Genomic DNA, 11,904 nt, shown 5'->3' with positions numbered 1-11,904 from the left:
GATGTATTACTTGTCAAAATTTCTATTATATAATATATTGATATAGGCTCAAAGAACTCTGATTGGATATGATAATACGGGCAATGTGAGCCCAAGACTTATGATATTTGAATGTTGATGATATTAGGCATGAGGCCGTTTTTATCGAACATGAAATTTGTTTAGTATGTATTTGACTTATTACGAGCTTTAAGGCTATTCAGATCCTAGTGTCAGTCCACCCAAAGTAACAAGTTTGACAAATGGATTCTTCAAGGGTTTAATGCTCCATCATATGGATGAAATGGGCAGGAGAGAGAGAGGGTGTGATCTTTTGTGGAAGGAGAGAGAGCACATGAGAGAGAGAAAAGGGAAAAGTAAGTTTTTATTATGCAAATTTTTAATCTATTTATCAACTGATAAAATAATGTCACGTCAGTATTTAACTTACTTTTAATTAAAAAATTGACTAATTGACTTTTTTATTACCCTAATAGTAATTCCTATATTTTTAAATGATAAATTAAAGCATATAGACAATTAAGCAATACCCTCTATAATTTGAGAACCACTAGTGAAAATAAGCCTTTAAGCAAAAATTCGCATTTAACATGGGTCCTTTACATGAATAGCTAGAAGCCTCCAATGCAATGTCTTTCGTCAACGTTTTTCCTTTTGTTTCCCCTTTTTTTTTTTTTTTGGGTTAAAACTTAAAAGTCGATAGCCATCGTCAACCACCAAAGAACAAATTGACCGGGACGGCAATCATTCAAGGATTAGTTTGATAAGGGCCTTCTGCCCTTCTCTCCATCTATCTTAAAAATTAAACAGAAAGAAATAAAAGAAAAGGAGATGGTTCCTTCTTTATAGACTGTTGTGGAAATTAAATTAGCAAAGAGTAATTAAAATCTCAAATTGAAAAAAACAATTGAGGAAAAAGAATTGAAAAGAGAAGACGACAAACCACCTATATAGTATAGTAAAACTAAGAATGTTGAAGTGAGCAGCTTTTTCTTGCATTCATGACCTTTCCTGTTCCTTTGCTAGATAAGAATTCAACAACTAACTCCCTGCACCGAACCTTGAAGAATCTCTTCTTGCTAGGCCATGCTCCTACTTGGTATGTACTTCTCACTGGCATTTCCACATTGAAATTCACAATCTTTTTGCTCCAATCATCACTTAGATCCTTGAACACATCTCCAACCGGCCGAACCGACTCCATGTCCAACACAACCTTCATCTTCCTCTGACTCATCTTCGGAACAAAAATCATAATTTCTTCCAAATCTTTCTCTGAGACAATGGCTTTTCCGTAAAGAACAGCAACGTTGACCTGGTCAATGGCAAGGTTTGCCTTGTCGTTTGTGTTATTCACATCAAATTCCATCTCATAATATGCAGCAAATCGTGAATCAGACAGCGTGATGTTGGATATGGACAAGGAGTGGAGCCCAAAACTGGGATCCTGCGGATCAATGACAAGCCATGCGATGGCGCAGACAAAGCTTAATATGAGAAATAACATAATCAGTACAAGCATCAAACGGGGAACACAATCATCTAAACTGCGTAATCGATAGTTAGACCTAGGTCCATCAGCTTCAGAATTATTTATTTGCAGAGTTTGGGGTTGAGGCTGTGGTCCAAAAGTATAAGAACTGGAATTTGGAAGGTTATTAAGATGATCCATGAGAAGTAACTGAAACCTGTCAGTTTGGCTTGCTTCTCGTCTTTCAAGCATTTGTCTAATATAATTGAGACGGCAGCCCCTTAAGTACACCTATTCGTTAGACAAGGAAATTTCCCAGCTGCAACAATTCCAATTCCAAAGCATTCGTCCATGGGAAGCTTCCCAACGAAATGCAGCCACGTCAGTCAGAGCAAATTCTATTCAAAATTGTCAATCAAAGAAAAGAGAATGAAAGGAAACATAAGAAGACAGAAGCTTCAAGTAAAACTAAACACGCGCGTTGACATGCACACTTCAAATTGAAAAAATCGGAATAAACTGGCCTAACCGCGTCTATTCATGTTTTGACTCTAGCCTTGACACTGACACAGCAGGTAGTTTCAAGTTCCCGGTTTATTTCTTCTTTTCTTTTTTCTTTTTTTTTAATTCTTTGGAATTTGTATAACTTCATCATTACATTGGAAATCTGCTCTATTTGTTTGCAGGTCATCGGAATTTTATTTCTACCTTACTACAAGCTTTAATTATCACCATTCACCAGTGCCATTGTACTCCAAATGGGTCCACAAGCCTTGCGTTCATTTTCCAAATACCAAAAATGTAAAAACATAAGGCCAAAAGGGCAGGAATCTCGGAAAACATAGCTTGACGACGCCTAAAGTGCTCATGTTATCATTATGAACATATAAAACAAACCATGAAAGCCTAAAAAAAAATGCATACCCAGTTGATCATATCTCATAATATGTAAACTATATGCAATTGGAAGGAGCTAGGCAACAGCGCATGAAAATGTCGCCCAAAAGCAAAAGTTTACATTTTCTAAGTGTGATCATATCTCATAATAGTAAGATAAAGCAGCCACAAAGCTTTACAACATGAGGTACATTAGCTAATACAAACAAACCCAGTCGAGTTTGATGTCACTACACCATTCCTTTGAACCCTACCATTTCCTTTTGCGAAATGACAAACCTCCACCAAATTGAAAAACAGCAAAAAATAAACAGATACAATCCTCCTAAACAATAATCAACAACACCTTTATTGTGAAATATGATTTAAGTACAAAACTGAAGTCCTTAACCACAACCAGGCAGAGGGAAATTGATTAGAGTGACAAAAAGTCATAAGCATTCAAATGCAGAAGCATCAAATTAAGCCCCTTCAGAACAAGCTACGTGTCATGTTCTTTGTCATTGTAACCTCTAACTGTTAATTAATTATTCAAGAAAACAAGATGAATCCTATAGTATATAAAACTTCTCATTTCTCTTGTAATCAAAATTTTTATGTTTTACTATCCTCAGCAAAGCATATTTGTACTTACACAGTTAAAATTGTTTCATTTAGCTCTCTAACAATGTGAATGAAATACTTTTTTTTTTACCTTCTATGTCAAACCTTCATAAATATATAGTTTTTACATTATAAATGTAATATTTCAAAGAGATATATATATCTAATGACGCAACTAAAAAGTGTTGAAAATATAAAAAAAATTAAATCAATTTCTCTTGTTACAGTATAACGATTCATTTGTTACATTCATAGTGTATCGATAGTGTCCTTGAAAAGTTAAAATCAGACCATCATATGTAAATATTTTCAACACTACACCATTTAAGTAATTCTTTTTCTTTTTTCATAACATTTTTTGTAAATTTGCCCAAAAGTCGTAAGCATAAGCAATGAAACGCAAAGCATCAATTAAGCTACCTTCAGAACAAGCTGTGTCATGTTCTTCGTCCTTGTAACTTCTAGCTGTTAATTATTCAAGAAGATGACAAGAATTCTATAGTAGTTATCTATTTGTTGTCACAGCTAATCCATGCAGTTATGCTGTCATTAGGAGTTAATCGCTTATTATTTCATGAGCGAAAGAATAATAATGCCTTAATATTTAATAATGGTTGCACCCAACCACACGAATTCAACAATTTGAACAGCATATCAATACATTTGGCTATGAAAATAATTCCGTATGGTCACTATTTACAAAAAAAAAAAAAAAAAAAAAAAGTGCACGAGAAAAAATTACAAAATGGGGCCAGAAAAAAAAATTAAAAGAAAACAACAAGAAGGCCTGTTTTTTTTCATGTTAAGAATCCAATGGCACCTGAATGTGGAAAAATAAATTAAAAAAAAAAAAAAGCTAAAATTGCTAGAGAGAGATTCATGCACATATATCAAGAGCTTGCTTACCATGGATATCGTAATTCATGAACTCCGTCCACTGTCCTCAATCATCATTCCTTTGAGACTCTTTGCTAACCAGATAGCAGTCTCCCTTGGGGAGACTTTATCTTTCCCAAAAGGTTTCAAAACCACTGCAAGCTCTTCCAATCTGTTTTGCTCCAGTAACTCAGCAGACAATTCTAGAAGCCCTTCAAGTGCCTCTGCCCTCTGCCTAAAAGACTTAACATCTAAAGTTTCCTTTGCAGGTGCTCCCTCTTCTGTAATGAGGGAGTTGGGTTTTGTTGGCTCAGAAATATCTGATTTCGGAGCTGGACGAATTGCACTTGTCAAATCCATTTCTTTTGGACCAGAATGATCCGAGACATTTGATTTCACATTCATAGCTTCAGGATAACTTGATGATTTAAGAGTCAAAGGTGCAGTCACATTTCTTACCTCCAATTCATCTCTTACAACATTCAAGAGCTTCCCAAATTCCACATTTTGAACCCCCATCTCCACAGTTTCCATTACTGGTTGCTCACTCCCAACACGGAAACTACTGTGCCGTATAACATGTATGACATCGTCAAAAACTGGAGGGAAATGAGTAGAAGTTGGCTTCTCAATTGCTGGGTTTTGAAAGTGCGTTCCTTTCTCTGGATGACAATCCTTTTGGCTGGTTGATATCTCTGAAGCAGCGGAATTGTTTTCTGGAACTGATGATAGCAGTTCTCTAACAGTGAATTTGTCATCACCACTACATGAAGATGTAAGATTTGAATGAACAACACTATCAGGCCTCGTTACAAGTGCATCATCTTTACAAATAGGTACTTCTTCAGAAATTGGGACTGATAGATCTGAAGCTGCACTTGAACTCACTTTTCTATCATCAATAGTAGTATTATTCTGAGGATATGGGACCACCTCAGAGGTTTCGGCTGAGCAAACTACAGATGTATGACCAGATCCATAATTTACCTCCAACAAATTTTCAGATGACTTGGAATGGGCAAAGGATGGAACCGAGCAGCTGGGTGGCTGTAATTCTATGTTGTTACTGATGGTAACTATCTCATTATTAGGAAGTGTCTGTTCTGTCATGTCAACAGATGGAGTTGTTGAATTATCACAAAGTTCAAATGCATGAACTGACACTGAAGATGAAACAGAGTTATTACTATCTGCTCGCATTCCTGTGGAAGCTCCTACTACAGCTTTCTGAGACTCTTCTCTGACCTCATTTGAGAAGCGTATGACCTGGTCATCAGGCAATTGATAATGTGTATTTTCAGGCTCTTGGGTTGTTCCAGTTGGACTCAACTTTACAGTGTTGCTGATGGCATTTGGAATATCAGTTCCCACTTGCCTTGTCCGTCCTGTAAATGAACATCGCCTAACCATATTGGTAGGAGGAGTTCTTTGTCTTGACTTTACAGCAATTCCATCATCAACATGCTTTAATGGACCAGATGGTGGAACACCATCATGTCTTGGTTTAGTCTTTGTTGTATTGTCAATTATCAGTAACTGCAAAGTTATACTTGCAATATAAGTGAAGGTGTATTTGTATAAAACTAAGAGAAAACAGTTATGGTTTCTGATTATACCTGGTGCTTCAAAGGAGGTGATCCCTGAATTCGTTTCATGGAATCAAAAGCTACCTTCGCTGGAGCAAGAGCAGGAGTATCTGCATTAGACTTCAAACCAGGAGTAAGGGCATTGGGTTTGAGAACTTTTGGAGATGCTTCAATGTTACTTCTTTGAGAACCTCCAGCCTTTATTCGGTTCCCTCTCATTGGGGAACCATTTTCTCTAGCTTTCCCTTCTTTTAAGGCCATCATAATGGTTTTAATTGTCTTTGGTTGCTTTGATTCAACAGTGGATCCAAGTTCATCAGGATAAGGTTTCACCACCCTTTGTTGATCTATTTTAAAAATAGCAGGGCCATTTTCTTCACCTGGCACGCGTCGTTCATTGCCATCTTCATCATCCACTGAAGTTAAATCTGTATCAGTGGCTTTATGCTCACAATTTGAGACCATTGCTGGAACATTTCTATCACTTGAAAGCAAACTATCTTTGTCACTACTAGAGCTATTACTGTTCTGGCTTTCATCCATACTTCTCCGAGAATCACGGGTGGTAGAAATGGACTTCTCAGGGGAAAAGGTTGCTGGGGGAGTGAAGGATGGGCGATATTGATCAACAAAAGGTTGCAAGTAAGGATGCTTCAAAATCTCAGATGCCTAATCAAAGAAATCAAGATTGTTAATACAAATTCCTTCCTGCAAGGATTCATAATATTGAGATTGACATAGGTAAGATGTTTACACTAGGCCGATGCTCTGGGTTCTTTCTCAGCATTCCTTTTATCAATGTTTTCCTGCACATAAAAAAATTTACTATCATTGATTTTCAGCAACCAAAAAGTTGATCATTATCAGGAAGCCCCACAATAGCAATAAAGAACCTAATTAATCTTGTAGCTATTCTATTTCCTTGAGATACCACAGGTAGGTTAACAGACTCAAATGATTTCCACTTTATCATGTAAGCATCATTTGGATTTCCCTACCCAGATTAGGTTGATTTGATTGGTTAACAAGCCACAAGCGAAAGTAGCCAAAGAAATGCAAAAGTAAGTAACTTAAGCCATTTTTCCAATATAAATTGGTTGATGGGGCAACTAATAGGAAAATACTACTCATTTTCCGAAGCAGTCCAGTCACGGATCCACGTTTATATCTAACAACTGAAAATGCAAAAAATAAGGAAATGTAACTGTTGTTCGAGGAGACACCAAGGCAATCAAATATAATCTGACTGAATATATTATGCCAATAATTAAAAATAGAAATCAGTATCAAGTCCCATAGTTGCAGCAACAAACTCCGCCTACATGAGCACAGTGAAGGATAGCCGGTCCCAGCCTGGGCAAAGGAAGAGGGTTTCGGTTGGCTCCTCAAACCTCAATATGAATCCTTTGAATATTGAGCATACAATTGGGACTTTCCCACCTAAGCACACGTTCCATGGACACCCAAGAATAGTATTATCACATCATTGTGTAGGTGTAAGGGAGGTGTGGGAAAGAAGTAAGTCCCAACACATCAGCATCCGGATGCAGTGTTAGATAGGAAAGGGTTCACACATCTTCGTGGACAGACACCAGTAAAGAAGCTAGTCCAAGAGACTCAGTTTCATTGTTTCGAAATATCTACTGTTTCTATATATTGACAGAAGATGTAGCTACAAATAGAGGAGAATGGAAATGAAGGATTCATATAGCCGACCCCAACTAGTTTGGTATTAAGGTTTTGTTGTTGTTATTAAATAGTTTCAGCAACCAATGCCACAGAAGCTTTTGAATCAAGCATACACTATATGACATATAAATTATAGTTTCGTTGTCAATAAAAGGGCGATAACAAGCAATTTCCCAGTGACCTCCTAGATAAAAGATCAAGAAAAATAATATAATCCACAGTGTTATGTATTATAAAAAATATGAGACAATAGTGAATGCAGACTTACAAGGCTGGAGAATAACAGGACGGCAAAGGGCCTATGGAGGAACGATTTATCTTGCTAATCAAACCTGCCATGTCCTGCAAGATACCTGGCAGCAATTAGTAACTGAAGGAAAGTTGCAACTCATGTGATTAGACATAAATAAAGTTAATCAGGTACAGAAACCCTTTATTAGAAGCTTGACATTAAGTTCTTCATCATGAATACTTCCAAAGTGAAATCTAAAAAATCTGAATGCAATGTAAAGGTCTAGTTTGTAATCTAAAGCAATTTCTAAATGTAATATTTATGCATTGACTGCAGTATACACATGCATTGTTACAATATTTATTACATATATAAACGTACAGATGTGGGGAAACATATGAACTTGTATTTACAAACTAATAAATCTTTTTAATAGTTAAATTTGTTTACAATACTATAATTAAATTTATTTCCTAATTCTAGCTATGTTCATAACATAAAAAAAAAAAAAAAAAAAAAAAAAAAATGCTTCCTATATTTTTTTTTATTTTTTCCATTTAATTTCATTGACTTCTTCATTAATGTCAACTACTTCTTATTAATATATTCTTAATTCTTCTTATTTAATCTTATCGAATGCCTACAAGTACAGTACTTTACATATTTTCAATATTATATATGTACAGTACTTTACATATTTTCAATATTATATATGTACAGAAGCCAAGTCTGTTCAGTGAAAATATTAAGTGTATACAACTTTTTTCTTATACTATATGTTCCTTATATTACACATAAAAGTTAATTTTATTTATTATTTATGCACACAAATATATGTATAAAGCAAGTGTTTTATGTTTACTTGGTGTCAATTAACTTCACAAGTTTTTTTTATTTTTATTGAAATTATGCTACCAAAACTTTTTCATATTTAGATTACTTGTGCCAAAATAAATTTTTTTAGTATTTTAAAAGTTTTCATTTCAATAATAGTAAAGTTATATTTTAATTTTACAAAAAAAAAAAAAGAAAAAAATTATATCTTTAGTAATTCAATCCAAATATAACACACACACGTGCTAAAAAACTAGTATGATATAAAGAAGTCCATGATTGAGAATTAACATGTTATCATGATAAACTAGTCCTTGAAATGAAAGGCAGGCAAATTTCATTAATAGACTATCATGATGATCGAGAATATTTTAAAATTTCAAGCAAATATCAAATTTCACGACCACTTAAACATACTAATGTTATGCGGTGCAGTCTGTTGCATTGCATGTAAATATAGAATAAAACAAAAGGTACGCTAACGATAAAAAGTCAAAAGAAATCAATGTCTCCAGTTCTTAATACCACCATTAAGAGTTGGTGGCTGTTCTACACACCCAGAGATATACTGTGACATCATTGGGGAAAGAAGCAGAACTTAGACTCATTTCACAAAATTCAAAAGATATTATATCAGGAAGTTTTAGCATAGGAAATCTTACAAAAGCTTTGAAAGCAGGGCGATGAGCAGCCATCTCATACATACAGCATCCTGATCAACAATGAACCATTTTAGCCCAAAACAAAAACGAGGTAGAAACAATCTCTACATAGATAATCTAGAGGGAACATACCCAAAGACCAAATGTCGGATTTGAAACCATAAGGAATATCTGCAAGGAGTTCAGGACACATATAATTGGGAGTTCCAACAACCTGCAAATACAAGTGAAAAACAACTACTAGTTTCATACTGGTGAGAGTGAGAACATAAATTATGATCTCTTAGTTTATAGAATTATTATACCACTCATTGATTCTCTTATTTTCAAGGCTTAATAACTTCATAAAGAATGAACTGCATGTCCTGAGATAAATTTTATAACTTGCAAGTAAGTGGTTCAGAAATGCGGTTTGACTCTGACCACAAATAATAACATGAATGAAACATTTGATATGACCTTTCTTTCTTTAGCTAGAGTCATATCATTATAAATGAAATAAGCCTCCAAAGACTACAATATGCCATGATTTCATTGCAATATAAGTGATTTTACTTGAATAGATATAGTAAATCTTAAAAGAACTTGTCTTTGATTACAGGGACATCAAGTGCAAACCTTCCCAAAGAAAAAAAAAAAAAATTATCACGCATATATATACTTAATAATATTATTACGTTTCTTATAATCTATGTAGTCTTAATTGTAAGGATTTCATCTTTATGCAATGAGTCTTGGATGCAAAAATAGACAGTTCCACATGCTCCTACTTCCTATAGTTCCAACAACTTATTACCAAACCCAAAAAGAAAAAAAAAGGGGAGGAAAAAACAGATCTCAAAGGAGAAAATAGGAAACTCAGCACAACCACTTCCTTTTCTCTATGCAATAGGCAAATGACAATAACAAAAATCCAGAACAAAAGTCAACCCAAAAAGAAAGGAACATACTGAGGAAGCCAAGTCATCCGCTTTCAGGGTTTTAGCAAGTCCAAAATCCCCTAAATATGACAAAGAAAAATATACAAATAAATACAGCAATGGGAGTACATTGAAATCATAACTAACTTTAAATAATAAAAGGAACTCACCAAGGCGAACATCCTGATCTTTGGTGAGAAAGATGTTCGAACACTGCAAAAGAGCACTTAAATTATTCAGTCATAATATTCAAATCTAACAGATGAAATTCAAATGAGTAGCTCAGATACTTAATCACATACCTTTAAGTCCCGGTGCAGAACAAAATTCGCATGCAGATATTCAACAGCTAAGAGTAGTTGTGTAAACCACTTGCATAGTTTCTGAACAAATTTTTAACAATGTCAACCAAGATAAGTCAATATTTGAGCATAAAAAGGAGGAGAAAATAGAAAGAGAAAGCAATTCAGATTACCTCTTCAGGAAAATATACACCATTTGATTTTTTCATTAATTCAGCCCTGTCAGCAATATCGTAAAGAACAATGTGAATTAATTCTGCAAGTCACCCAAATCTACAGATCAAATTTCTAAAAGTTGTTGGAAACTCACATGTCTCCACCTTCACAGTATCCAGTGACAATGCAAACATAGCAACCCTAAATTTACAAGATAAGAATCCTGTCATTCAGTTTCTACAAAATCAAAATACACAAAAGCAGCAGCCAAAATCCAATTGGTAAAACTTTGCTTTCCAACAATATTTTCATACAGTACCTTCTCAACCCATGCTTCTTTGAATTCCACAATATAAGGGTGCTGAATTCGTGCAATGAGAGCCATCTACATTACACCAATATGCAACATATCCATTAAATACAGCAGCATTAAGACGAAGGCTAAATAATTGGAAAAGGAATATAGCGGAGTAAATACGAAAGCAGCCAAGAGACTTACTTCTTGATGAGCAGATCTCCTGCATCGCTCAGTTTGTCGTGCTAGGCGGATCTTCTTCAAAACATACCTAACAATTGAAAAACAAAATGTTGTAAAAACAATTTGTACGAGAACTTGATTTACTTGTTTGTATATAATAACAGAGAGAGAGGTACTTCTTCTTCTCGGATTTGTGGTGGACGAGAATGGCAGCGCCAAAGGCACCGCGGCCGATCTGCTCCATGATCTCATATTGATCCATACGGGACTCCATTAATCTCTCTTTCTTCAATCAATTAATAGAAATCTCAATGCTTTCAACAAGTAATCCTGAAACGATCACTGTCTAAACAATTGAAATCCAAAAACTATTTCTCACATTGCAACATTTTGATTCTCCACCGACTCCTCATAGATCCACCAACTGAAAGACTACAACAGGCTCATTTCACCAGCAATGGCGTCAAGTTGAGATGCATTTTCTCGAAATCGAACCATTTGATTCCTTCCTTGTACAGTCAATAAAGCGAGAGAGAAATCCGTGATTCACTTCTTTTGGAGGAAGTTGTTTGCGTTTCAATGTAGTTTCTAGCTTTTTGTCCCTCTTTCTCACTCTCTAAGTCTGTAATTAAAGAAAAGAAAAGACGACCTTTTCATCACTCCATATTTATGTATAGTTGGTATTTTAGTAACTAGAGAATACGGTTACTTTCTTTACTGGTTAATCCAGGCGTCAAAGATTCAATGCAAAGAGTAAAGTCAAGTGGTGATCCCTCTCTCTCTCTCTCTCTCACACACACACCTGGAGTACAAGCCAGAGGACATATGGGGATGCTTGATTCTACGCCGACACCAACAGCTGGCCTCTATACAAGCCTCCTGGTACCTTTTTTTTATGTCAAGACAACAAACACACATGAGCCTGAGCAAGGCACGAGACAAGCGCAAAAAAACAATCTTGTTAATGCATGTTAATCCCACAAACGCTCACTTTAGAACCGAATAACCAAATTAGAATCAGATTGAAAGATTAAAAAAAAAAGGAATATCGGTTATTTCGAATTCGATCAAATTCAACTTTCAACTTGATAAAACTAAAAATCAAATCACTTTTTTTTTGTTTTCTAAAGTGAACTTAAACCAAATTGTATGTTTGTTTCAAATCAATTCAATTTAATTTTTTTTTATTTTTATAGAA

The 11,904-nt window shown here is 35.0% G+C and overlaps 2 protein-coding genes across 6 annotated transcripts; both read right to left on the bottom strand.

Moving 5' to 3' along the window:
- Nucleotides 1-554: 554 nt before the first annotated feature.
- On the bottom strand, nucleotides 555-11,567 carry NEK6 (serine/threonine-protein kinase NEK5). 5 transcript variants are annotated; one of them, XM_089720575.1, is made up of 15 exons: nucleotides 10,883-11,567; nucleotides 10,728-10,794; nucleotides 10,548-10,613; nucleotides 10,383-10,429; nucleotides 10,246-10,291; nucleotides 10,073-10,153; nucleotides 9,941-9,983; nucleotides 9,801-9,850; nucleotides 8,983-9,064; nucleotides 8,851-8,900; nucleotides 7,391-7,464; nucleotides 6,188-6,239; nucleotides 5,464-6,102; nucleotides 3,878-5,383; nucleotides 555-1,869 (listed from the first exon to the last, which is right to left on the bottom strand). In XM_089720575.1, the coding sequence occupies exons 1-14, from the start codon at nucleotides 10,978-10,980 to the stop codon at nucleotides 3,893-3,895; spliced, it is 2,886 nt and encodes a 961-aa protein (XP_089576701.1). In that variant the 5' UTR covers nucleotides 10,981-11,567; the 3' UTR covers nucleotides 555-1,869; nucleotides 3,878-3,892. The 5 variants fall into 5 exon arrangements, with proteins under 5 accessions (XP_089576701.1, XP_020537354.1, XP_089576705.1 ...); XM_020681695.3 differs by having other exon boundaries at nucleotides 555-1,830; XM_089720579.1 differs by lacking the exon at nucleotides 555-1,869 and adding an exon at nucleotides 2,485-3,436.
- On the bottom strand, nucleotides 965-1,723 carry LOC105640055 (uncharacterized). The gene has a single exon (XM_012224263.3). It carries the CDS (start codon nucleotides 1,721-1,723, stop codon nucleotides 965-967), a length of 759 nt encoding a protein of 252 aa, XP_012079653.1.
- Nucleotides 11,568-11,904: the final 337 nt, after the last annotated feature.

The sequence above is a fragment of the Jatropha curcas genome, chromosome 1 (assembly GCF_041381405.1).
Source record: "Jatropha curcas cultivar XTBG-Jc1 chromosome 1, XTBG_Jcur_1.0, whole genome shotgun sequence".
Taxonomy (NCBI): domain Eukaryota; kingdom Viridiplantae; phylum Streptophyta; class Magnoliopsida; order Malpighiales; family Euphorbiaceae; genus Jatropha; species Jatropha curcas.
Note: the sequence above shows the minus strand (reverse complement) of the source record. Positions and strands in the feature narration are given on the sequence as shown.